The 27852-nt window shown below is 38.7% G+C and overlaps 1 protein-coding gene across 9 annotated transcripts in view; it reads left to right on the top strand.

Moving 5' to 3' along the window:
* The window catches only part of CADPS (calcium dependent secretion activator), a 527814-nt gene that overhangs the window by 415873 nt on the left and 84089 nt on the right, over positions 1 to 27852 (top strand). For 3 of the 9 annotated variants that reach the window (XM_055134464.1, XM_055134461.1, XM_055134460.1), the window contains 6 exons: positions 3775 to 3795; positions 5044 to 5200; positions 6185 to 6326; positions 17442 to 17588; positions 20917 to 21072; positions 25451 to 25598. In XM_055134464.1, coding sequence (XP_054990439.1) covers positions 3775 to 3795; positions 5044 to 5200; positions 6185 to 6326; positions 17442 to 17588; positions 20917 to 21072; positions 25451 to 25598 — 771 coding nt within the window. The remainder of the gene's footprint in view (positions 1 to 3774; positions 3796 to 5043; positions 5201 to 6184; positions 6327 to 17441; positions 17589 to 20916; positions 21073 to 25450; positions 25599 to 27852) is intronic. The other 6 variants (XM_055134465.1, XM_055134463.1, XM_055134462.1 and 3 more) reach the window with 3 other exon arrangements.

Genomic DNA, 27852 nt, shown 5'->3' with positions numbered 1-27852 from the left:
AGTGATACTAATCTTTATCTACAACTGTCTGTATGTGAACCATATATACAGTATTTATATATAGAGAGAGTGCCAAGGAATTATCATTCCCTCACAAGGCCCAGAGAATGGAATGCAAAAAAATCATCTTGAAGCAGGTATGACTGATTAGAGCAGCACCCAGAAATGCACAACCTGGAGTAAGAAGAGGGGTCAAATCAACAACCTTCAAACATTAAAATGCAAATTTTTAAAAAATTTTAAATTAAAATTCAAAAAATTAAAATGCAGAAGTAGCTTCCAGTCATATAAAATTAAATTAGGCTAGAATTTATTTCTACTCTATCTATCCCCTGTAATGTTCTTTTTCAGATTAAAGCCACTTGGAATTTGAGTAATGATAAGTATATTCTTAAGAATGTTCTTATCAAATTTGTCCCCAGAGAGATAGAGGGATTCTGAACTGTTCTCTTCTGACTAGGTATTTAAGGTTTTTCCCACAATTCTGAGCCATGTTTGAAAGCATGTTTTTCTCAATCACAGGTGTAATTGATTGATAGAAGGACAAATATCCATGACTTAATCACACTATTTTCTGAGCCTGCTATAGGTAAAAAAAAAATGCACATTTCCCCAAATTATTTATAATGGATACCAAAGTACATATGCCAAAGAAGGAATGTACCCCTTTTCAAAAACTCACTTTTCCATTAAGTGCTGATCATTGCAAAACTAATTAGCATCAACACAGAAGTATTTTAATCTCACATACTTAAAGTCATTCTAGGCACACAAATAGCAATTGAATTTTGCTCCCATTTGCTAACTTTCTGAGTAAGAAAAGGCCTACTTTGGAATTGGCAGCCCAGTTTGCTTTCAGAGAAATATGTGGGATTAATTCCCAAACCACTGATTTCACCCCATCACACAATACCATTAATCAACCAAAAGCTTCCTATCTGCTGAGTGCTGTGGCCACTTGTGCTTTTCTAAAAGACAAGGAGGCATCAGGCAGCCTTCAGACACTGAAGTGCAGTGGTTGCGAGCCCAGGCTCTGTGCCAGAGAAGCCTACATTAATTTCCAATTTTGCTACTCTCTTGCTTGGTAATCTCAACTTAGTTAGCAGACTAAAATCATCCCGTAAATGAGAAATAACAAGAGACCCTATCTCCACTGTTCATTGTTAAAATTAAATTAAATGAAATATGTGGTAATAATGTCAGGCACAGAGTAAGCACTCAAAAAATCTTGACTGTTATTATTAGGAATAATCCAAGGGTGAAAAACTTATAAATATGTCCTCATAGATCAGATAAAATCTGATGGAAAGTCTCTCATGGTACAAATGAAAAGTTTTGGGGACTGTATTAAAAGGAGAGAGGGTAATTTCACCATGGAGTGATTCAAAATAATACTATTCCCTGTTCTCAAGTTCCCTTACCGATTCCATCCCCTGGAAACTGCTGATGCCCCAGTACACCCCAACTCCATTCACTGGAATTTCATAGAGCAGGGCCAAGTATCAGCAAATTGTAAAACTCCTCAGATGATTTCCGACCATAACAAGGTTCAAGAGCCACTGGGCTGCAATTAAAGAGAGAATGTGTCCTGGCACTTAAGACAGGTTTTTTTTACTGCTGAAATAATGAAATGTTAAAAAAACTTTCCTCTTCATCAACTCTTGGTGTCATGTTCCCTGGAAGCTCAATAAATTCTGGAAAATCACTAAACCCTAAGTGTGAACCTTGATTGTACAGCCTTGGACCACACAGATGAAAGAGATGAGTAGACCGGCCTCTGCTGCCAGAAAATAAAAATCCATTTGATGTAAATGTACCAAAGGGAAAAAAATTCCATCAACTAGAATTCATCATTTATACACACATGAAGTAAATGGCAATAGCTGTCACACATATCTTGTGTGTGTGTTTGTGTGTGTGTGTGTGTGTGTGTGTGTGTGTGTGTGTGTGTGTGTGTGGTGCTGGATATCAGACTCAGGGACTTGCAGGCAAGGCAAGCATGCTTCTGCTAAGCTACATGCCAGACCTCAAGTTGATCATTTAATTCTGCTCACAGAGATTATGTTAGTCACACATGTGTGCAAGCACACCACATACACACACAAAAAAACGCCTTCACATACTGTTGCTTCACCTTCCCAATCTCTCTCTATGTATATGTATGTATATGTATATATGTATTGTGGTTTACAGAGGGGTACATATATACATGTAATTTGTGTGCAGAATATACAGTGTGTTCAGTGTGGTCTAATATACCCTGGAAGCATACAGTTTTACCTTTCAATAATGAGAAGCACGAGGTAAGTATTTAAAAGCCAAAGTCTATCGCTTTATTATCTTTGAGAAAAATTTCTATAGATTTCAAATACCCACAAACATTATCCTAACTTCCTATACAAATAGCATTCACCTGTATAAGGAGGCCTAAAATGAACACAGTTGTGTGTGTGTGTGTGTGTGTGTTTTAACTTCTCCCTTGATCAACCCAATCACATAGACCCTGTTTATTTGATTAAAATTTTGATGGTAGTTTTTGCTTGTTGCTGCCCTTGCCGGAATCTTTTTCTCCTCAGGGGTTCCAGTTTGGTTCAGGGGTTCTGAAAGAATAATTTGGGTCGCCTTCACTTCTACACTCCAGACATTCTATTCTGTTTCTTAGAATCTCAAATTTCTCTGACTTCAGTGGTGATAAGTAATCGTTGTTTCATGTAGGGCTACTTATCTATAAAACTGTAAATGCAAGTGCAACTGTGAACGGAGTTCTCTATAGATAGTAGAAGTGGATGCTTCTTATGGCTTCAGATTTGTAACTTTTAAACAAAGCTGGTAAGAGCCAAGTATGAGATTGGGTAAGAAACATTCAGGCTTAAATGCCTGGGTTGGTTTTTCTATTCTGCATTATTTTATCATTCTGAAGCACATCATGTGTGGGAAGGCAGCTCACTCTCCCAGTAACTATTTTCTTGGACTAAGTCTGAAGAAGTGAAGTTAATTAACAAAGAAAGAGTATTAGATATTTGTGTGCCTTTGAGAAGTTTGCAAATAGCCTGCTTCAAGATTAACACCAATCAGTCCTCCTTGTTTGGGGATGGGTGGGAGTGCTAATCCAAGTTCTGTGATTTAGAAAGTCTCTGCCTATAAGGCAGATGTCTGGGAAAGCTCTGGGGTGGGATAGAATATTTTCTTTCTCTATTGTATTTAACCAGGTAGTAGAAGAACCCCAAATCCCAAGGGAACCTCCTTTAAGGTTATCAAAGTACAATAAAACTTCATTGATTCAGACCCGTTTACTCAAAATTTGGGATATTTCAGTTGTAGCTCTCTATCTTTTCATTTTTCTTATGTAAAATGTTTTACAAAAATCTCAACTTTCTCTGAAAATTATAGAGTTTTTTCTTAAAAATTTCATCCAACTACCTATAACATGAAAGCTTCTGTCTCTGACCTCACCGTTTACGTGAATTTATCTTCTAGTACTGAAAGAACACTTTCTATATGGATAATCCCATCCAATATGATGACCATTTTGTATCTTTTGTTTGGTGCTTAAGTGCTTTCTGCATTCAAGAGCACCAAAATAATATCTCTTTTCAGAAATCCTAACCATTTAGGCTATTTTGTGGACAATCTAGCATTTCTATTTTCCCTTTACTCTGAATCAGTGAAGTTTTACTGTAAATTAAAATGGAAACAGCAGGTGTCTATTTCCAGCCAACCTGACCTTGCAGAATGGTCCATGACTTGATTTTTTCCATTTAATTTGCAAACCAGCCACATGTTGATAAAGGAGAAGTAAGTAAAATGAAATCTTATGAAAGAAGAGAGGTGGACCTTTAATCTACCTCCTAGTGGCTGTTAGAATATCCCCAAATAACTAATCGATCACAGAAGAGCTTGGCCATTGAACAAACTCTTTCATTTATGGAATTATTTCCATAATCATCTTTCATGTTTCCAAACACCTTCCCATCATTTTTTTTTCTTTTTTTCTACTTTTTTTTCTTCTTTTGGTGAATGCTTCGGAAAGTGTTTCTGATGTAAATACTTTATGGCCTGGGGTGGAGGTGGGGTTGAGGGGAGGACTGGGTGAGGGGAGGTGGTATCAGGGGCGTGGTTGAGAAAGGATTTGTTTTTGTTTTTCTGCTCTCTTCAAAATCAGCATCAAAAAGGGGTGGGAGCCTGTTGACACCGCCACTCATTCTGCATGCTCCCTGCCAGAAATGATTAGTCAACGTGCATGCATGCCTTTCAATTGCATTCGCATCTGGCCAGTCCGATGTGAATGTGGTCCCTGAGACCCTGCACAGTGATTCCCAAGGAGCAAATGTGCATGAAAATGAGTTACTTCACTGAGATTTTTTGGTTTTCAACAGTCATATGTGTCAAATCCCTAGAAAAGTAAGTTGTAATCTTAAAAGAGTGTCCCCTAGATTAAGCCTGATCTTCCCCACAGACATGATACAAAACCACAGTACCCTTTGTTTTAAGAGATTTTGACTCAAAAGTTTTGTGTCATTGGCACCACTGGTTTCCTTCCACTTGCTAGGAAAGAGGAGTAACAGTTCTAATGTATAGGGAAACATGAGTCCCTGAGCTTGTGTGAGACCATCTAACAATTAAGTCACAGATATATAGATACTGGTGGGAAATAATTGCAAAATTTCAAGTTAGACCAGCAGAAAACCCATAAACACAGTGAAGAAACTCCCAAATTCTAATATCTTTGAGCAAGAACTAGCTAATAGTAATCAAGAGCATGACTCTAAACATAGTGAGTTATTGTAAACTGAACAGAGATGTCCATGCCTGTCTTTCTGCCACTGCATCAGAATAAGGCAGGCCTAGAATCAAGAGAATTGCCCTGGGACACTCAGAGGCCCAATTATATCAAAATGCTGTTCTCTTTACAATAAAATTACCAAACCCTGCTGGATGCACAATTACTCTTGAAGAGTGAGGGCTTGAGCTTGCATCGAAAGTTGGAGAGACTCATAGCCTCTTTTTTCTGTCCTTTGTTTGTTTCTTTGCCAAATTTCAAAGGCCTTTGCGTGGTGGTCAGACTTGATGGTGGAGCATGCTGAGACCTTCCTTTCACTCTTTGCTGTGGACATGGATGCAGCCCTAGAGGTGCAGCCCCCAGACTCATGGGACAGCTTTCCAGTGTTTCAACTACTGAATGATTTTCTCCGTACAGATTGTATGTATTGCCTTCGGCTCACTTTTCTAAGTAGTGTGCAGATAAACCACAGATTGCAAAAGCATCTCGGTCATGGGCAGAATACAGGCTAGTTACAGCTCTATTTTGTTCTACTGCTGCTTTAAAAAGATGAACTTTCATCAACAATTTCTTTCTTCCAATGAGTGCCCTGTTGAGGGAAGCCCTCTCTTAATGAGGCAGAAGAACCTAAGAGCAATGAGAAGTGGTGGCATGCTCATGTGTTTTATTTGCTCTTGAACAAGTTAATTAACTTAACCTCTTCACATTTTGTAGTTTTCATCAAAAGGCACTTTCCAGTTGAAAACCGTTTCCGGCTAACTAACACCCTAAGCATTTCAGCGTATCTTACAGCAACATATAACTGTGGATATTTCCTTCTCCAGGGACAGTGATTAAAAAAAAAACAAAAACAAACAAACAAACAAAAAACAAGGATAGGACACGGTATTCTTTCTTCCTAGTAGGTACTGAGAGGAAGAGAAGAGGTGCAATGAAAAACTTAAAAGAAAATAGTGGGGGTTGGAGCAATAGTACAGCAGATAGGGCGTTTGCCTTGCACCTGGCCGACCAGGGTTCGACTCCCAGCATCCCATATGGTCCCCCGAGCACCGCCAGGAGTAATTCCTAAGTGCATAAGCCAGGAGAAACCCCTGAGCATCGCCGGGTATGACCCAAAAAAGGCAAAAAAAAAATAGTCTCAGTTCCTATTTTTGTTATTTTAAGTAAACGATTTTGTTGTTGTTATTGAGTGACACAAATAGGTTAAAGGTTCATAAGTTCCATTTCCCATTCATGCAGGACTTAAGCATGAGTTTTGATCCTACTCACATATTGTTTCTCTTTTTATTATTTTCTTTTGGCTTTCCTAGAAGAGGTTTGTTTGATACAGAAGACAAATCTCCAGTGTATCTGTTGATTGTTGTAACTGTGGGTTCTTACCATGCTTCTGCTTATCTGTTCCAGATAATTTGTGCAATGGAAAATTTCACAAACATCTGCAAGACCTGTTTGCCCCACTTGTGGTTAGATATGTGGATTTGATGGAGTCCTCAATTGCACAATCCATTCACAGGGGCTTTGAGCGGGAGTCATGGGAACCAGTCAAGTAAGGAAACCTCTTTTTATACAATAGGAGGTTGGGTGCAAATGGCTGGAGAGTCAATCAGATCTGGATTAATGGTGTTTCACATAGTTTTCATTGCCAGCATGGACATACTGCAGATATGGATATTTTTTCAGCAATGATAGTTGTCGTTTCTACCAAAAGCAGAACCGCAAGGGAGGAGAGAAATGTTTTATGAAATGAAATCTTTGTTTCTGAGATAAAATACATAAGGAGATATACATTTGACTGTGATATCTGACCTGTGTATCTTACTCTAATGCTGTTTATTTCTAGGTGTTGATGTTTCCCAAATTGTATTCTATAGGTATCGAGGCAAAGGGTCAGCAGCTTTTATGTAAAGGACAGAGAAAATATTTAGACTCTTGACTACAAAATCTCTATCATAACTATATAACATTGCAGCATAGCACAGATTCAGCTAAAAACAATAGTAAGATGAATTAATGTGCCTGTGTTCTCATAAACTTTTATTTACAAAACCTAGAAGTTAGCCCGTGGGCCATAGTTTACCATTGTCTGAACTTGGAGTTTGAAACCCACATCCAGAAAAGAATCCTATGGCTTTATATATTTAATAAACTCTATGCAGTCTTGCATCACTTTAAGCATACCTGTTCTGAGAAATGCATCTTTAGTTGCTATTGTCATTGTACAATTGTTACTGAGCATAATTATATAAATCTAGAAGGTGGCACTTTTTCCACGTTTGTAAGTCTGTGCACTGTATAACCATTGTTGAATGTGTGGTTTGCCATTGGCAAGAAGGTCATTATACAAAGTTTGACTGTATCTACCTCCCCTCCCCACTACACCCTGACTCCTGTGGAGCCACTTATGACACCTTGCACATTCAAAACTCTGAGAATACAGTGATTTAGGACCTTAACTCAGGACTTCCTGTATGTCTCTAACTGTGCTCCTCTTTTTTTGTTGTTTTGTTTTGTTTGGGGGCCATACCGGGAGATGCAGTAGGGATTACTCCTGACTCTGCACTCAGGAATTACTCCTGGTGGTACTCGGGAACATATGGGACCATATGGGAACCCAGATTGGCTATGTGCAAGGCAAGCGTTTTACCCTCTGTAATCTCTCTGGCTCTGCTCTTCTTCCACTCCCCCCCTTAGTTTTTGAGGCCAGACCCAGTGGTTCTCAGATGCTCTTCTCTGCTTGGTATTATGGGTCATTCCCAGGCATGCTCAGTGGACCATGTAGTGCCAGGGATTGTACCCAATCATCATGCATGCAAAACACGTGCTCGGCCCATTGAGCTATCTCTCTGACATCCTACTTCTTATTTCTTAATATTCTATAAGAAAAATTAGAGGAGATACTATAGGCTGTAGATTGCCAATTTCCATAGCTTCTTGGCAAATCTGAGATCCTATTGGAAATTGCCTGAGAGAGTCAGTGCACCCTCCTTTCCTTAGCAAGAAGGAGGATTGTGGCTCATAGCCTCCTGATCAGCATTCCCTTTCCGAAGAAATGAAGAATTCCTAGTTGGAGAGAATGTTCTGTTATTATTTGAAAAAACTTAACAGGGCTGGGAGTGATAGTACAGCAGGTAGGGTGTTTGCCTTGCACACGGTCGACCCGGGTTCAATCGCCAACATCCCATATGGTCCCCCAAGCACTGCCAGGATTAATTCCTGAGCGCAGAGCCAGGAGTAACCTCTGAGCATCACTGGGTGTTACCCAAAAAGAAAAAAAATTAACAAAGCCTAGTATTAGCTCATACTACTACTTTTTTAATTTTTATGAGAAAATCATTTGGTCTCTCAAGTAAGTATTTTTTCATTATTGGGTTGTAGCAACCTATGTAGAGCAAACTGGGAGAATGTGTTGAGTACTATAAGATATTCAAAACAAATATGCAGTGGGCTCTTCCTCAATGGAGAGACTTTGACTTATGCCTACTCAATAAGGGTTTTGTGAGTTGAACCCCCCCACCTCGAATACTCCACTATATGAAACTCAGATTGATAAAGAAATTCATGTTTTAATTCATTACAGTACTTGTGACAAATTAGTGATAAGGAAAATAGCTATCCCAGCAGTGTCCCCTCCCTGCCCACTTCTGAGCCAGGCATGAAGTTTCTGGACTGACACTCCTGGGAACAGTTTCCTGGAAAGCAGTCCTTTATTTGCACTTCGCAGGTATCTGCATCTTTAGCTGGCTGTTCTCAAGGTTAGAGCAGCCTCAATACGGCTCTGCTGCTTCGAACTCAGGAAAATAAAGCTCCTGAATGATGGACCGTTGTCAGAGTATTCTGGGTTGGGTTTTGTCTTGAACCTCTCAAGTGTTGCTCACAGGGTCCAACAACCACTCCCAATGATACATAGCCAACTGAACCAGCAGTTCACTGCCAGTGCCTAGGAATGTGGAACTTCCCTAAGCCCGTGTGCCAGGGACCACCGAGGTTGCATCAGCAAAATTTGCAAGGTGCCAGGGATTGAACTCAGTAGGGCAAATTCTATACTCTTCTGAATTCTGTGCTTTGAGATATTTATTATTTTCCAGAGATTTGTCTTCTAAAGGGTAGTTGTTATAAGTAAAAGTTGAGGGGGCTGGAATGATAGTACAGTGGGCAGGGCATGCAATAGACCCAGTTTCAATCTTTGGCATCTCAAATGGTCTCCTGAGTCTGCCAGAGTGATCCCTGAGTGCAAAGCCAGGAGTTAACCCTGAGCACCACCAGGTGTGGCCCAGAAAACAGAAACCAAAATTATAAGAACAGCTATTTTAAAAAATAAAATAAAATAAATAAAATTTCCCCAAAAATTAAAGAAAAGAAAAGTTTAACATGAGTAATCACTGTCACTGTCATCCCATTGCTCATCAACTTGTTCGAGTGGGCACCAGTAACGTCTCTCATTGTGAGACTTATTGTTATTGTTTTTGGCATATCCAATATGCACGGGTAGCTTGCCAGGCTCTGTCGCGCAGGCTCGATACTCTCGGTAGCTTGCCGGGCTCTCCGAGAGGGGCAGAGGAATCAAACTCGGGTCGGCCGTGTGAAAGGCGAAGACCCAACCGCTGTGCTATCGCTCCAGCCCCAACATGAGTAATATCCAACATTTTGAAATTAACAGTGGTTCAAAAGTTCCATTAGGGAGGCTACAGTTACCAATATACTTGGGAGGAAAGAGTTGATGTCCTTCATAATTTCTTGAAGAGATCTAAAATTAGGGTCTCATCCTTCACATTAGCCAGAATACAAAGGTTTGAATTCTAGGAACTTTTGTTCTCATCTACAAAAATTTTTTTAATGTCTTAGTGTCTGAGAGTTGTTATGAAGCTTTGTAAGAAGTTCACTACACCATTTTGGAGCTAGTTAAATTACTCAAAAATAGAGCCACTGCTATTCTTTTTGAAGCATTAAATATTCTTACTATCAGAAGTAAAAGCCTAGGTTTCATCCCAGCACCACCTGGTCACTCAGCACCATTGGGCGTAGCCTGGAGGCCCCATGCACCAGTGGCCCCGATTTCCCTTACTACCATTGGAGTAGCAACGGTAAAACTAATAAATAAAATGTGAACAGAGCAGACATTTAAAGATTTGAAAATTAATGAAAGATTAATCATTGTGAATAATAATTAAGAACATTTCATTTACATGTATTTTAATAGCATTTTCTACCACAAACTATGTTATTGATTGTGGTTGTGATTTGTTCAATTCATACTAATTAATACATGCATATCAATGTATGTGAAGATATTTGAAAGTGCCAACTAAAACATAAGCTAAATTGAAAAAAAATTGAAACTACACACAGTTTATTAGCTTATTTATAAATAAAATGTGGTATGAGTTTGGGATAGGGAAGCAGAATGGCCAGCATGAAATAGAGGATAGAAGAGTTTGGGGAATGCTTGTATGTGAAAGAGGAATGCAACTATGTGAAGATAAATGAAATAAGAACTTTTATCTGGGGGGCTGGAGCCATAGCACAGCGGGTAGGGCATTTGCCTTTCACATGGCCGACCCGGGTTCGATTCCCAGCACCTCATATGGTCCTCTGAGCACCGCCAGGAGTTATTCCTGAGTGTATGAGCCAGGAGTAACCCCTGTGCATTGCCAGGTGTGACCTAAAAAGCAAAAAAAAAAAAAAAGATATCTGATGCAATGAGTTGGTAAGGTAGCAAAGATTAATTTCTTTTGAATTTGATATTTTCCCCTAGAGAATATTCTTTTTGAATGCATTTGATCATGCTTACTAAAAAAAACAAATTTAGAAAGATTTCATTCATTTTTTATATGACCCTCAATACATGCCCACAATCACTAATCTCATATAATTCAGTTCTACTTTTCCAAAGTCATGATTCTGGGCACCCATTTTTAGGTAAAATGCTGAGAAATGCTTTGTAAAGCTAACTTTTGGTATGTGTTTGTTTGGGGGGGGCAGGGTGGAAACACCCTGGTGGTGCTCAAAGCTTAATCCTAACTCTGCACTCAGGGATCTCTCCTGGCATACTCTGGGGACCACATGGGGTGCCAGGAATTAAATCCAGGTTGGCTTCTTGCAAGGCAAGCACCCTACCCATTGTACTATCTCTCCAGCCCCATAAAGCTTACTTTTAAAAAGGGGGTCGAGGAAGAGAAGCTGTAATTCGAAATGTTAAACAACATACTGACAAGAATATACTAAATAAATGGATTTTGCTAAAGGCAATTAAAATTTCTTTATTATTCAGATTTTCTTATTTCAAAATATGGGCCTTAAACCAAATTGGGATTTAATCAGTATTTGGATTCAATATAACTAAGTAATTTATATAAAGAGTAAACTGGCTTCCTCCCTATGCAAAAGTGACCTCTCATCTTTGCATAAAGAGGGAAAGGAAGCCAAACTTAGTTCTACTAGGCCAGAGATAGCTGCAGTTATTATCACATATGCAGTTATTATCACTTATGCCTTGATGAGAAGGTATGCCACCATATACCTTCTAAAAGACATATTTAGAAGACATGGCCCCAAGGTTTGTCATGGTTTTCCATTTTAAAATACCATAGAGTTGCCACCTGTAGCTGGACGGACATGTTGAGACCAGCCCATCTTAGATATGAAATTCTGGTTGTAGCTAGCAAAGGGACTTCATATCTGTTAGCAATTTGGTGATGACTCACTGCTAGTCAAGTCATCAGACTTCTTCATGGAAGAAAACTTAGAAAACATCTCATACAAAGCTTTCTAAAAATAGTACTTGGGACACCTCCCACCCCTGACATACACATGCTACTCAGTACCATTCTGCTATTTCCTTGAAAAAAAAATGATCTCTTTACCTCTGCTTCAACACCTCCAAGCACAGTTCTGCTTATGATGACTCTGCACTGCACTGTCGCACTGTCATCCTGTTGTTCATCGATTTGCTCAAGCGGGCACCAGTAATGTCTCCACTGTGAGATTTTTTGTTACTGTTTTTGGCATATCGAATATGCCACGGGTAGCTTGCCAGGCTCTGCCGTGTGGGCAGGATACTCTTGGTAGCTTGCCAGGCTCTCCAAGAGGGATGGAGGAATCGAACCTGGGTTGGCTGCATGCAAGGCAAACGCCCTACCCGCTATACTATCGCTCCAGTCCAAACATTGGATGTATTAAAAGTAAATAACATTGTTTATTTTAGGGAGGCTAGTTATTTTTTTTTTAATTTTTAGACCATTCACAGTGGTGATGAGGGACTACTCCCAGCTTTGCGCTCAAGGATTTTACCTAGCAGTGCTCAGAGGACCATTTAGTGCCAGAGATTGAACCTGGGCCTCCTGCAAGGCTCAGGTTCTCTTCCTCTAAATATTAGAATTAAACATTGCTTCTTTGATACATGTTCAGTGAAAAATCTGAATTTCTTATTTCTCAAAATGCACATTCTCTGCTTAAGGTATACATATAAAATATCTTTTAAAACATTTCCTTCTCCAGAATATCAAGGATATTAACATTTTAATAAGAATAAAAACTGTTAGACAAAATACACACTTGCAATATGCAGGTAGTATAACATGAAATTATGCCTCAGAGTCATAATTCCTGGGTTTGCCAGTGCATAACTTTGGGCAAATGCCAAGCAAAGGAATAATTAGACTCAGGTGACCTTTCAGAATTTAAATGTCCACCTTTGTAAAACAAGAACTTCAAATACCAATGACTTCAAATATTGTTGCTCTCAAAAATGTGCATTTGGGTCAGAGACATAGAAAAGGGGGTGCATATGCTGACCCTGTTTGATAGCAGTACCACGTATGTCCTCCTGAGCACTGCCAGGAGCGATCCCTGAGCAGAGAGTCAGGAGTAAGCTCTCTGAATACAACCCCAAACCAAAAAAGAAGGGTATTTCCTTATTTACCCCTTACACACATTTGACTGCTTTCCCAGACATCTAAAAAAGGGCCTGATACTTAACAGGTGCTCAGTAAATATGTATTAATTTATACTTATTAAGAAATCCATACTTAAAAAAAAGAAATCCATACATGGGGCTGGAGCAATAGCACAGTGGGTAGGACATTTGCCTTGCACGCGACCGACCCGGGTTCAATTCCCAGCATCCCATTTGGTCCCCTGAGCACCACCAGGAGTAATTCCTGAGTGCAGAGCCAGGAGCAACCCCTGTGCATCGCTGGGTGTGACCCAAAAAGCAAAAAAAAGAAAAAAAAACATACTTGCTACAAATTATAAAGATGTAATAAGAAAATATGGGAAAGGGAAATTAAAACATACTTAACTGGAAGTCATGATTTGAATCTAGTTAAGCTAAGCAACATAAACAAAGAAAAAGGAACTTTAAATATTGCCGATATACACGTCACATAAAGAAGAGTCATGTGTATAGAGAAGAAAAGGGAGCTAACTTCTACTGAGAAGGATGTAGCTTGGAGAGTAAAATTTCAAAAGAACAAGGAGTAGTATGGAACAGCATGAACAAAAGTAGAAGTATGGGAGAAAGTAGTATTTGAACTAGAAACAAAAATGCCTGGTTTTATACAGCATGTATTATGAAGGAGATGAGCCATAAAAAAATGATTAAGAAGCCCTAACGGCCCCTGATATTTGGAGCTTTATTCTGTAGGTCTTGGATTCTAAAGTTCCCATTCAGGGAAACAAATTGTTGGAATGGGAGAGAGCAGAAAAAATATTTCATCTTTAGTAGGTAGATATAGAAAACACAGGTCTATATAAAGTGCAGAGAGACATATACAGTACACTGATGGCATTAAATTTTCATTGGGGTGGGAATTAGTAATGAAGATGAACACAAGTAATAAACACCACCATAAACTCTAGAAAAATATCAATAACTGCTCATATTCCAAAGTGGGTGTTAGACTAAGAATAAGCACTGAAAGAGGCTTTAAAGGCTATACATTATATATATATATATATATTCTTGCAATAAATGGATCAAAATGTTCTTAGTTTACAAGTATGACATCCTCCGTAAATATAAAGATCATATCTCTGAGAGGAGACTCAAACATGTATTCTCTGCATAGTTACATGATCTAGATTAGAATTTATTCTAAAAGTAAGGAATGACACTGTCTCTAGTTATTGTCTACAGCAGGAATGAGACATGCACATAAAAGATCTCTCTCAGACCCACATAATGTTAACTCAAAAGGATATATGCTTAGCTAAGTTCATTGCAATGCTTCTTAAAACAGCCAAGATTTAGAGATAACCCAAGTGCCTACCAACAATTGAGTAAGTAAGAAAATTGTGGTATGAACAAAATGGAATACTACTCAGCTCTACAAATAGATGAAATTTTGCTTTTACCTACAACTCAAATGTCATATTAAGCAAACTAAATCAGAAGTGAAAAATCCAAATATCTAATGATTTCATGGATTTATGGAATATAAAGAAACAGAGCAAGTGATTATGAAAACAGACCCTTAGACTCTCAGTAGAACCGGTTACCAAGTCAGGAGTGGGATGAAAAGGGAGGAGGTGAATTATAAGTAATCGAAGAACAGTGGTGGGATAAAAGTACCTTGGTGCTGGGTGTATTGCAGTAACTTTATATGTCTAGAGAATAAATATCAATACTATTATAAACCATGTTACCCCATGAACCATAATACAGAATTTCCTACTATTCTATTGCTCTCCTAAGCAAAAAACTGAAAAAGAGAAATTATATAGATATACACATGTAATAATCATCTCTGTGAGAGTAAACCATTTTTTTTAATCCCCTACTCCAGGAATGGATCTTTCACCTTTATATGTCCTTATTCACCAGAATCACCAAAATGAATGAGTTAACTCTTTTTTTTCCCTTTTCTTTTTGGGTCACACCCGGCGATGCTCAGGGGTTATTCCTGGCTTATGCACTCAGGAATTACTCCTAGCAGAGCTCAGGGGACCATATGGGATGCTGGGAATCGAACCCAGGTCACCACGTGCAAGGCAAATGCCCTACCCACTGTGCTATCACTCCAGCACCGAATGAGTTAACTCTTAACATATACTAGTTGTTAGGATTGCAAATGACTCATCTTATGCTATTCTGAGATATCCAATTATCATTCTCACAGAGAAGTATGATGGACTTGGTTTTGGGTAGTTGTTAAAGGACCCTCTAAAATAATAATTGGTTACATCTATTAGCTGCTTCAGACACCTGATCTGAGTGCTACTAGAAATGCCCTCTTTTAACATGTATATGAGTGAAATACTATGCTTGGAATTGCTTCTTTTGTTGTTAGTATTCAGTAAGAGCCATATGAGATATTAGTAGGATTAGTCACATTGTAATATAAGGATAATATATAAAGTAATATAATAATAATAATACCATATTACCTTGCTAAGATCAGAAATATCAAGCGTGCTTCAGCTTTTAAAAGTACAGTGGCTTTATAATATATCACATGAAATAAATGTTTCAATGAGTCCAGTGCAACAGTCAAGCCAAAATGTCATATTATACAAATACAATATGTTTTGACTAAGATAAGTATTTTTAAATTTTTCATGTGCAAAATGAAGTTCATTTCTAATTTGTGTACCCATCATCCGCTAATATGTTTAAATGAAGTTGCTTTTGCATACATTTATATGTTATTCATTCCTAGCTACTTTTAATTTGCTCAGAATTGACATTTTAACTTTCCAGACTGCCATCAGTAAAGATCTCCTAATTCCTTGATCATTATTCAGTGTGTGTATCATTTAATGATCACATTTGCTTATATAGGCTTACACATGTCTCAGTGGAAATCGCCAACGGTTTTGTTACATGGCAGTGTTTAAGACTGAGAACCTCCAGGGACTGAATTCAAAGGCAAATTTCCCAATTAAACAGAGAAACATGGAAGGAAAAGTTCCATTTTTCCCTTTTACCTAATAGTCATACTTAGCTTATCTTCTCTTAACCATGCCATTAAGAGCAGCCTTCAATCCTAATGTAAGAGAGGAGAATTGACTTTCCTAAAATGTAAGCGTAAAGACAAACCTGTGAGACACCTGTTTCCTGTAAGAAAGAGAATGACACCATTGGTAAGTTTGTATTCTAGGTTTTTCCATTACTAGTTGGCACTATAACGCCATTGTGATTGTAGTTTGTTTCTAGAAAAGAAGTGTCCAGGCTATCGAAAGGGTTCAGAATTTCTGACTGTTGCTCTCCTAAGCAAGCCAGAGGCATCTCTAGCCCTTGCAAGAGTTCTGTTAGTCAAACACAGCTTGCCCTGGGCAGAGCTGCTTTGGCAAAATTTGCTCTTCTGCAAGATCCAAAAAGAAAACTTCAACTCCTTTGCCAAAGTGCTGTCAACTCCACTTAAATAGGAAGGCTCCTCTCAGATGCAGAGTTAAGCTGGGCTCTACCGTGCCAATGACTTTGGCTGGATGGAATACCCTTAAAATGCCACTACAGAGACAGCGGTGCCACTATGCAGTGCCAGCTTGTAGAGCAGTATATGGAATAGTCCCTCCAGGAAGATATGGTTTATTTGAATTGGGGTTTTTATTTGTTTTATTTTCTCTCATTATTCATATAGCCATCAGTCTCTCTTTCAGCACATCAGTTGATCAATCTCTGTTCAAAAGTAAAAAAGCTAGTATAAGGTCACACACACTAAACTTTTTATTAATTTTAAATTCACTTGATTTTTTTACAGAAAAATACACAGCTTAATTGCTTTTCATAAATGGAACATACTTGTGTACCAATGACCTGGATCAAGAAATAAAACATCCCCAGCACTGTAAATGCCCTCTCAACCTTTCTTCCAGTGTCTATATCATTTCCCAGGGTAACTACTATGTAGCCAGATTTTAAATTTATTGGTGGTCACAGAATTTACAATACAAGCTGAATTTAGGGTTTCTTCTTCACCAGGTTGTCTTTCTGTGTGCATAAATATTTCTTCATTTTAATTGGAGACACTTTGTGAGAGCTTGCCCATTTAAGTGTTCTATAACAGTATTAAAAGCTCATTTTTCTCCTTGATATTGTACCTTCGTCTTTGCATTCAACTCTGACACCACACTCCTTGCACATACACCTGCAGAAGTAGCATTTAAAAAGGATTCCATTTCTGCATGTCATCATTACATATATATTCAAGTGGGTGAGTTTCCAGTTACATTTGGTACCTAATGTCTGACTTAAGACGTCTGCCTCCGTCAGTAAGATAAAAGTAAGAAAAAGAAAATGCACCCCTCTTTCTAACCCCAGCTATTCTTCCTAGCAGATCTCATATTGCATGCCAAAAATTTCATGTACTTCAACTTCTTTGTATGAGACAAGTTCTAGTCACCTAGAAAAATGGATTTGAAAACTGAAGGTTCCTTATTAGAGGCATTTAAATAATGTGATCAATTATGTCAAAATGTTCCATGAACGTGTTTTTTAGTTTCAGTGTGATTACTCATTTTTCCATTAGCTTTTGTCACATTTCTCTGCATACTGATCCATACCACAACTTCCAATCCATAAGCTGCTTTCTGAAGTGCGTGGCTTGAGTTTTCATTGTTGTCTTGCTGTTGGAGTTAGCCAGTTTATTTACAACTCTTATTTGCTTCAGCACATCTGCATTGTCACTGTGATGGTATATTTTCTTTCTGTCTGTTTCTTCCACAGGAGTTTAACCAGTAACCTACCCAATGTGAACCTACCCAATGTGAACCTTCCCAAAGTACCAAATCTACCAGTTAACATCCCTCTAGGCATCCCACAAATGCCTACTTTTTCGGCACCGTCATGGATGGCTGCTATATATGATGCTGAGTGTGTATTCAGTTCACATTAGATCTGATTTAAATTTAAGTGATCTTGGCATGGATATGCATTGTTTATTTCTATACATCCTATATAACAGAGATGGAGATGGATAATTAGACATATTTTGCTGATCATACAGAGACAATATTGTTTATTTCTGGCACACAGTGTGTTTGTAAGATATTTGCTATATATACAGCACTAACAATTTGCCTAACGCCCACTGAACGCTGGAGGACTATGTTTTGCTTCCTGGATTATTTTGCAAAAAGTTTCTGTCCTTGTTTTGTTTTGTTTTGTTTTTTTTAAGCAGGTGACATGGCTTTAGAAGTTACTCATCCAAAACAGTTCAGGAAGTCTTTGATGGGCTGATCAGTCATCTCTGACCCACATCTAAGAGAGAAGCATACCTTCATAAATTTTTGTTGTTGTTATTTTAAATTGTAAAAAATTCCTAAATAGTTAGACCAAAGAGAAAATTTTAGTGTCAAAATGGCAGCCCGAAGTATTAGTATAGTCAGGGATAGTTGAAAATATTTGAATGCATGAGGCCATTAGTGATGTAAATGGTTTGTAAAGATGCACTCCAAGGTCATAACACAGTATACTGAGGTCAAGCCTGAAGATTTCTGAATTTGAGAATGTAAAATTAGAACAGCAAATAACTAAATGTTTTGAGTAGTCTTCTTCTCTGTGACCTGAGCAGAGTCTTTTTTTCCCCCTAACATTCATCCATGCAAATGTCAGGAGTGTGTGGGGTTTGTTTTTCTTGGAATCTGGGTCACCCTTTAAAGTTAGCAATTTGCAGGGATGGAGGTTGAGTAACCGTATCTTCTAGCATAGAAAATGAATCCTTCTTTTTTGCCTTAGCAAGAAGAAGACTAAGCATCCCTACATTCTACCTCAGGGAAATTAAATTAGAACCACGTGCATGATTTAATAAGTGAAATAAGGTTTAGCGATTCTATACCCTCCTTTGATCCTTTTCTTAGACCACAGCTAATTATAGGCCAGATAAGCTTTTTCTTGAAAGAATAAATTGGCACATTTTCAAAGGGAAGTGTTATTATCAAAGGAATAAAAAATGATCTGAAACAGGCAGTGATGTTTTGAAATCTCAAAATCACATTCATCAAGATGGTCCTCAGTGTTTTTATATTTTGCAATAATACAGGTAGAGGATAGGGTATTAAAATGATTGCTCTACTTGACTCCTTCAAAGCTGCCTAATATTTTAAAAAATCTATATTCACACACAAGTTCATAATGAAATCTTATGGTCAGTGTGTCTGATTCTCTTTTTAAGATGATTTAAGCCTCCAAAAATTTATAGCAGAAAAAAATTTTCTAAAAATCACATAGATCATATTCATGCTAAGATGACTATAGCAAAAGCTAGATTAGGTAGTAGCTGTTAAAAACTTAAAACATATATTTGAAAGCCTCTATTACCTTCTTCTGTGCATGCTCTGTGAAAATGTTTTTGAAAAGATATGAATCAAGACATTGTAATAAAGCAGATAATGGTCTCCGTTCAATTAATTAAGGCATGAGTGGGAACACATTTTGGTAACTGCTCAGCAATCAAAATAATCTTGGTGCTATTGCCTTAACATTAACAGTTTATCTTAAAAATAAAAAGAAAATATTCTTTTCCTCATGTCAAAACTTAATAATAAGCTCTTCAAAGAAAAAAAACCCAGAAGAATTTTTTGAAACTCTGAAACCAGATGGGTGTCAAAATGTTGTTGTAATAAATACCAATTATTGCATTCATATGTACTTAATGATTTAAAACATACAATCATGCAGTTCCAAAACGGGGTTTAGACTAGACAAAGTTGGGGTTTCTTTCTCCCAAGATTAGGAAGGGGTTGGGAGAAGGCTGAATTTTCACAGAAAAACAATGCATTCCCCAATTTGTTAACTATGCCTAGGGCAGTATCTGAAAAGAAGGCGTAGATGCTCAATCGCCCACCAGGAAATGCCTGATTCTATATCTTTTCATAATTCCAGTTTCCTCCTTTGCCACCTTTCATTTTAAGGACGTGTTTCCATGTTACCTGCTCCTTCATGTCAGATACATCCACGTACTGACCTCAGACTGGTCTGTCCTTGAAAACATTATCCTGTTGGTCCAGGCCGTAGGCTCCCCTCTTGGCATGTTGGGAGTTTGCCCCCCTCCCCACCCCGCAGTAGCTGTGTATGCATTTATGCACTAGCTATATTTCTCTCTGAAGCATTAATTCAATGCAGCTGGCATCTGTCACAATAGAAACACCCACTCTCATCTGTTTCTATAGACGATGTCAGAACAAGTGGTAATGCATGGTGTGTTGGACATTTTATAAATTACCGTGTTAGCATTAGTGGTATGCGAGGAAGGGGATAGGGGGTGGCCACCCCTCAGAGCTCCAAATGGAATTGTTACAAAAGAGAAAGCCAGCCAGAGAAGGGCAAGAGGGTAAGAAATGGAGCATTTCCTATACACAGGCTTTCCATGGATGCCCCAGGTAAACGTTTCTTATATATCATTGTACAGAAAGGAATCATGATCAATTTCTCCATCTGTACAGAGGACTGGGTAAGATGGTGCAATGGTAAAAAAGAGCTCAGGTTTTGAGCCCTAACGTTTTGCAAATGCCCCTTGTGCACTCACTTCCCCTCCCACCCCCACCCCTTCACATCATCGTGGGGCTGCCTATGCAATGGGCTGGTCTATGAAAATTGGAATAGTAACCAAACTGAACAAGAATCTTGGATTTGAGGTATCCAGGTGTACTTGTGTCCACTTGAGTCACACCAATTTCTTTCCAGCTCTTCAAGAGAGAAAGCAGGTCCTCGCTCACCACTTTGTTAGCACTGTCCTTTTAAAACGGAAAGTCTTGTGCAGTCTCCAAGAGATCTCCACTCTGCTGGGGAGCTGGGGAAATGCATGAAGCCCTGAATCTTAATAACTGCATGTTACCATGTAGTTATTATCCATTGAGATTATTTCTCCTGGTGCGTGGCCTTCATTCAAATCATCACATGTGTTAATGTGGTTATTAAAAGAAGGCTGATTTTTACCATACACCATTATCCTAGTTGTTGTGTTCCTCAGACTTCTCACTGGTCTGAAATAATTGGCAGAACAAAGCAGACTAAGTCATGTATGGTAAAACTCAAAATCTGCCGGTGGAGATTGCCCCCCACCTCCACCACCAACATGCGTCGTTTGTATGTTGAAGCTCCTGTTTGCCTTAAGCCTTCTAACCCCCAGTTGTCTTTGTGTCAGTCCTTTGGCTCACTAAACCTGGTGGTGACTGTGGATTTCTAATTTTTATCCTGCTAGTAATGGATCAGGCACTTCAGAGGATCTGTTCTGGAAACTCGATGCCCTTCAGACCTTCATTCGGGACTTACACTGGCCCGAAGAAGAGTTTGGAAAGCACTTAGAGCAAAGGCTAAAGCTCATGGCAAGCGACATGATTGAATCTTGTGTCAAAAGGTAAGCATAGATAGACTTGATATGCCATCTCACTTTGTATTGACTCAGGGAAGGGTTGACAGCCACTCTTTCAATTGGTCGTTATCTGAAGATTTGAGGAGTAATAAGTAATAAGCTGATTACTTCTTATTAAGATTTCTGGAGAGGTTGAATTATTCATAATCTGCGGACTTTGGAAGAAGTTGATTATTTGGGAGAAGTTAACTGGGGGGCGACCTCCACCAAAGCAAGGGGCATCACACATATGCCCCTACCTCAGAGCAATATTGATTTATATTTTCATTTTGCTACATGATTAAAGAATCCATGTCCATTCCTGTTTATCTCTGCCTGAATGGAATCTGGCATATAATTTTTACTTAAGAAATATGTTTCAGTGGGGCTGGAGTGATAGCACAGCGAGTAGGGTGTTTGCCTTGTGCAAGGCCAACCCGGGTTCGATTCCCAGCATCCCATATGGTCCCCTGAGCACCACTAGGGGTAATTCCTGAGTGCAGAGCCAGGAGTGATCCTGTGCATTGCCAGGTGTGACCCAAAAAGCAAAAAAAAAGTTTAAGTATATAAATTGTTGAGTAAATACATGATTGAGTATGATTATATACATAGTTAAGTAGTTGAATTTAGAGAGACACAGAGATCTAGAACCACTATGTCTTCTGTAGGTAACCAGAATCTCATGGTTTTTCTATATAAATAGAACCTCAAAGCATCATTCATTCTGTAACTATGAAATGAGCATGTACTGTGTACCAGCTATTAGTTAATTTGCCCAAAATCCAGTAAGATATGATCAGCATTATTTTATATCTATATAATTATGCAATGCCAAAAAAGCTAGTAAGTTATTGCTTATTTCAAAGTGTCTAAGAAATTTAAATTAATCATTTAACAAATATGTGATATTAAATGTACATTTTTTACTTCCTGCAAGTGGCCTCTTTTGTCAGTGTGGCATGTAGAACTGAAGGTGGGAATACTGCACTTGGAGTTCCCAGGTAGACTGTTCTGAGAAGGTTAGGAGAGAAACATGATTCCATTCAACAAAAACTAAATTCCTCCTACTATACCAGACACAATGCTAAGTCCTTTGGCATCCCATGCAGAGTGAGAGACCACTAGCCCTTCCCTCAAGGAGGATCCATGTTAGTATGTCAGAGACAGACGTGAAATTCTTCTGATTTGACATCATTATCATCACCCTGTCTATCCTCCGACACACATTCAAGTTCCTTTTCCAGTTCAGAACTGTTCCATTATGTTTCTTCATTCATTCAAAAAATAAAATAAAAAAATAAAACGACCACAGGCAGCATGGGCCCCTCCAGGTCTCCAGATGTGGTATAGTTTAGTTGATGGATCAGTTGTGGATGACGGAGGATGGGGTTGGCTGGGTATGCTCTGAATTCATCCTTTTATAGCTTGGAAGAAGAAAAGAGAAGCAATAGCATCAGAACCAGAAACTAAAAGGGCAAAAGAGCAACACAATCCCAGGTAGGTGAGTATGACAAGCAGGAACTGGGAGAGGAACTGGGTGCTATGAAGAATCCAGGCTAGGCATCTGATAGTCCTTCTGGAACTTAAAGTAGTACTCACTTCTGATTTTGTGGTTTGTTCTTTTTGTCGGATTCTTAGAACCTGGTTGGGCAGGGGCGGGGGGTAGGGGGAGTGCTTTTTCAAACTCAAGGTCAAATGTTTCCCTAGGTTGGAAATTTCACCATTTCTTACAGAGTCTGTATCAGTTTTAGAAAAAGGAACTCTTTCCTTCATGGCCAAGTCATTCCACCAAAATTTTCTGGCAGGGCAGTTTCTCTGTAGTAAAAAGTTCTCCCTTGATCTGTGAGAGGGACTGCAATACAGGGGAATTAAGACTTACTGGCTCCTGATTTGTGTACATAGTTATGCAGAAAGATATGGTTGCTGTTTCTGGGAAGGCAGACATTTGAGAAAAACAACTAGATACACAGAGAAAAAGACCTGGAGAGGAAGATGGAGGATATTTTATCCCTTATCATGTACTCTACTAAAGTCAGACACAGTCCCCTCAAAGAATACGAGCTTCTCAGAGGCATTGTGCATATCTTGTTTATTATTATATTGTAGATATTGTATATCTTATTATCTAATCCTTCCCTGCTCCAAAAATGTAGGGTTTTTAATAATCTCTTATTAGCAGAACTTTGCACATATAAATCTGGCACTAGACATTAAAGTTCCTGAGACCCTCTTCAATCAGAATCCCTGACATAACACAACTGTGGTTGTGGTTGTGCTCTTTTGTGGAAGAGCAAATACAGGTAGAAATGCTACCTTCAGACTCCCAGCTTTAGAAGGTAAAGCATGACAAAGTTCTTGGACATAGAATCTGTATTAGGTAAGCATAGAATCACTGTTTTCACTCTCTGGAACAGAATCAATGACTCTTGTTCTAGAAGGACAATAGAGGAAGGACTCTATTTCGTAGGTTTAAGTATGCAATGTCAAAAATAATGCGCTAGGGCTGGAGCAATAGCACAGCGGATAGGTCGTTTGCCTTGCATGTGGCCAACCCAGGTTCGATTCCCAGCATCCCATATGGTCCCCTGAGCACCGACAGGGGTAATTCCTGAGTGCAGAGCCAGGAGTAACCCCTGTGCATCACCAGGTGTGACCCAAAAATCAAAATAATAAAAAAATAAAAATAATGCATTGCACATTCTAAGCAGTGCAAACGTAAATCACTTCTTTAACAAAGGTAATTGACTTGTTTGTTAGTATCTAAGTTATCGTGCTCCTCACAAAACAAGGCATCCCAACTTAAGGAGAGTGAATTAGATTAAGTGACATCTCTGTTCTTGACTTTTTGGTCCCATAGAGCCCTAAGGCATAATAATTCAGCATTCGGCTTCCTTTTTTCACAGCCCCACGCGCCAAGGGCTTTGAACAGTTCTCCTGTGAAAACAGAAGATGACTACTTCATCCTAAAGGAGCGGTTTAGCATTTCCACTTCTCAAATGGGGCCGGAACTGGCACACAAACCTCCAAAGATCAGCTCAGGGACCGATCCAACTCCGTCCCCACTAGGCTCCCTTTTCATAAATCCAGAAAAGGATGTATTTTCAGTGGAGCTTAAAGTGATCATCATGATTAGAAAGCTACTGCAGTGCATGGAGTCGTTAGAAGCCAAGATACATTTATCTTTAACATGATCATATAATATATAGGAGTGTTTTTTTTAAGTTTTTTTTTTCTTAAGAACTGGGCTTCCAACCTTAGAAATTATACTTGGCTTCCCTGCATGCACCCAGGGTGTGTTAGCAAGCTGGCATCATTTCCTGAGCTAACTAGCTGTGTGGTCCTCCTATGCACTGTTAGAAAACTGCTACAAATACCTCTTAAAGCAATGCTTTCCTGGTGGCTGCATGATCTCAAAACCCTGACAGTGAACGATGCTGAATGGAGCTTTAATAAAAACTACTCACTAACCAGGTGCTTTTCTTTATGATGTGATGATGTGACCTGCTTCTCTGGGACCTTTAAAATAAAACTTGTAATTCTGATACCAAGGATTAGATCTAGCACCTGCCTTACCAGAGGGTCATGTTCAACTTAGATTTTTCATGTGAGCAATTAGTGAACAGTTGGGATCTGAATTTAACCAATGCCAGAATTATGTTACTATCATCATACTATTCTTAAATTAGTAAATATATTATTTCATTTAAATCATTGAACTAAAAAAAATTAAATAAATAAATAAATAAATCATTAAACTAATATGTTCTTATTGCAAAAGCAACACATTAAGTAACAACAAACGAGCACAATTTCCCCCAATATTGCTCTTTCTAGTTTTACTCTCTCCCCCAAAGATAGCCATCTTACATTTTGTTGTTGTTGTTCTGTAATAAACTAGTTGTTTTTAACTTCAGTCTTTTTTTTTAAAAAAAAGACCATGGGGGAAGTGTCCTTTCAGATTATGCCCAATCATCAGATTTTGAAGATTAGAAACTTCTTTTGTTTTTTTCTTTTCATTCAGTGATTTAGGTAGACAGTTGCCAATATGAGAGAAGTTATATATGCAATAGTGCTATTATTGGGGTTTTGTTCATTTCTCCATTCTCCTGCAATTAGAGTTCTCCAGACCATGTAAACTATAGACAGGTGTTTATACAGGTGTTCCATGTACTGGTAGAGAAAGGAAGGGTTTATCTGGCTGTATCCATGAATAGACCTTCCTTAGTTGGGAAACTCATTTTTAAAAAGAACACATGTGAAGTCATTGTCGATTGAAACTGATTACAGCCTTCAATTTTCTTTTTCACTGACCTCTCAGAAAATGTCTCCTCCACCTGCTGCCATCTGAATGCTGAATTGGTCTTTTCCTATTTTGTTTTAATAGAACCAGGATTGCATTTGAAGTTAAGCTGCAAAAAACCAGTCGATCAACAGATTTTCGAGTCCCACAGTCAATATGCACCATGTTTAATGTTATGGTTGATGCCAAAGCTCAATCAACAAAACTTTGCAGCATGGAAATGGGCCAAGAGGTAAAAAAAAAAAAAAAAAACAGATCCCACCCGCCCCCCCCCCTCCATTGATCATGTAGAAGAAAACTTCACAAATTCCTTCCATCTACACAAGTCTGCTAATTTCAGAAATATACTCTAACATTTGTGGATTAAGCCACAGATGACTCTTGGGTGTCTGTTAAGTAAATTTCCAGGCCATATACTGATAAAAATATCATTCACTTGGAAGTGATTCTAGGTTGCAGTTAGGGTTGCCATAAAGTTCCTTTGAGTTAAATGACATTTGATGACCTTATTTATTAGGCTGGTATCTTCAGCAGATCAGTTTGCCAGGATGCAAGTTATTTTCACATTTGAAGTGCATCTTTGCACTTTGAACATCTGGACAGCAGGAGAGTTCTTTTTCTTGCATCAAGCAACCGCCAGGATATTTAATGTTAGATCACCCTGCTTCCCAGTCCTCAGCCAGTGAATTCTGAATTTCAAAAACTCACAGACCTTAATTTTCCTTACACGGAGTTGATTGTGAATGTTCCCTGACCAAAAGTTTAGTCCTTTGCTAAGTTTCCAATTCCAAAGTGATATTTAAAATGTAAAGGAGAGAGAAACAGCAACTTGGGCTTGATTAAAGACTATCATGATCATTTTTCTCTGATGGCCTCAAGCCAGCTAGATATTCATATACCAATTTAGAATTAATTCAGAAACATTTCTGGCAACTCTCATGTTGTTGCCAATTGGCATAAATTGCTCCTAAATCAGATCTTTCGATACCAGCCTTATATGTTCAGAATTTTTACTAAATTATATTTGCTCCTTATTCGTTATTTATTTTTCTCTTTCGGCACCTTCCATTTTAAAATGTGGATTGGTGGTATTCTCTTCCTGGCAACATCATCTCTAACTTTGTTTCTACTCCCCCACCCCCAACTCAGTGTTCTCAGCTATCCCTGCTAGTTTCTGTCTGTCCCTGACTGGTTTGTTTTTTTCGTTTGTTTTGTTGGGTTTTCTTTGTTTTGTTTTGTTTTTGGTCAGGACCTCTCCTTGAGGTTTCATTTCTGTGTTCTGATGCAGGGGTCACAGATCCCCCTCAGCTTCTGCTCATGAATGATCTGCAGCCAAGGTTTTCAAATTTCAGTATGCATCAGACCCAGCTGTTGACTATTCACCCCAGCCACTCTGATTAGGTCTGAGGTGTGGTCCAGGAATTTACATTTCTGACAAAATCCTTGTGATGTGGGTCTTCAAGTCTGGGGACCCACTTTTCGAACCACTGATATGGGGGTGCAGTTATGGACTAAGCACATGCCTTGGGCATGAAAGAATGCTGCCGAGAAAGGCTTGGATTCAGTGTTCAGATACCTGAATTCTTGTCCTGACTTGGCAAACTGAATTTGGTGAAGTTATTTGGCTACCTTAGTTTTCTCATTTGCAAATAAAAAGACTTTCTTCTTTCCTTCAAGCTATTTTCAGCTGCAGAGTTTACAGTTAGCACTTTACCAAAAGGCTAACAGGTAACACAAATAAAAGTAGAACTGCTCTGAGTGAATTAAAGGGACAGGGGCCCAAGAGAGAAGGTACTCAGAGCCCAAACTACCTGCTTTCTCAACACTCAACACTTCTGATATTTTATTTCCCACCCAGCTACCCATCTCCTCTAGGAAGTCCTGAACTGTGCTATAGACTTTGCAGAACCCATTTAGAAAACTTTGTGTTTTGTGATCGCCAAAGTTTATTAAGATCACGTTAAGTTCAAACTTTCCAGAGTTCTAGTTCCTTTGACCTTTTCACCCTCAGACTATCTTTTTAAATTGAGATATAGTTTATATAGTATAATCCTTTCCATGATTTAATCACTTTTAGTATATTCAGGAAGTTGTGCAAGCATTACCACCATCAATTATAGGGTGTTTACTTTACTTTAAAAATTAAACCATACCCGGGGCCGAAGCGATAGCACAGTGGGTAGGGCATTTGCCTTGCACGCGGCCGACCTGGGTTCAATCCCCAGCATCCTATATGGTCCTCCAAGCACTGCCAGGAGTAATTCCTGAGTGCAAAGCCAAGAGTAACCCCTGAGCATCTCTGGGTGTGACCCAAAAAGCAAAATAAAATAAAATAAAATAAATTAAACCATACCCTTTAGTAATCTCCCATTAGTCCCTCTTTCCCTCCCAAGTAATCACAACTCTTCTCTCTGCTGCTAAGATTTGCCTATTTTCTGCATTTTATATAAATGGAGTTGTTGAATGTGTGGCCTTTAAATACATGG

This window comes from Sorex araneus, chromosome 4 (assembly GCF_027595985.1).
Source record: "Sorex araneus isolate mSorAra2 chromosome 4, mSorAra2.pri, whole genome shotgun sequence".
NCBI lineage: Eukaryota > Metazoa > Chordata > Mammalia > Eulipotyphla > Soricidae > Sorex > Sorex araneus.
Note: the sequence above shows the minus strand (reverse complement) of the source record. Positions and strands in the feature narration are given on the sequence as shown.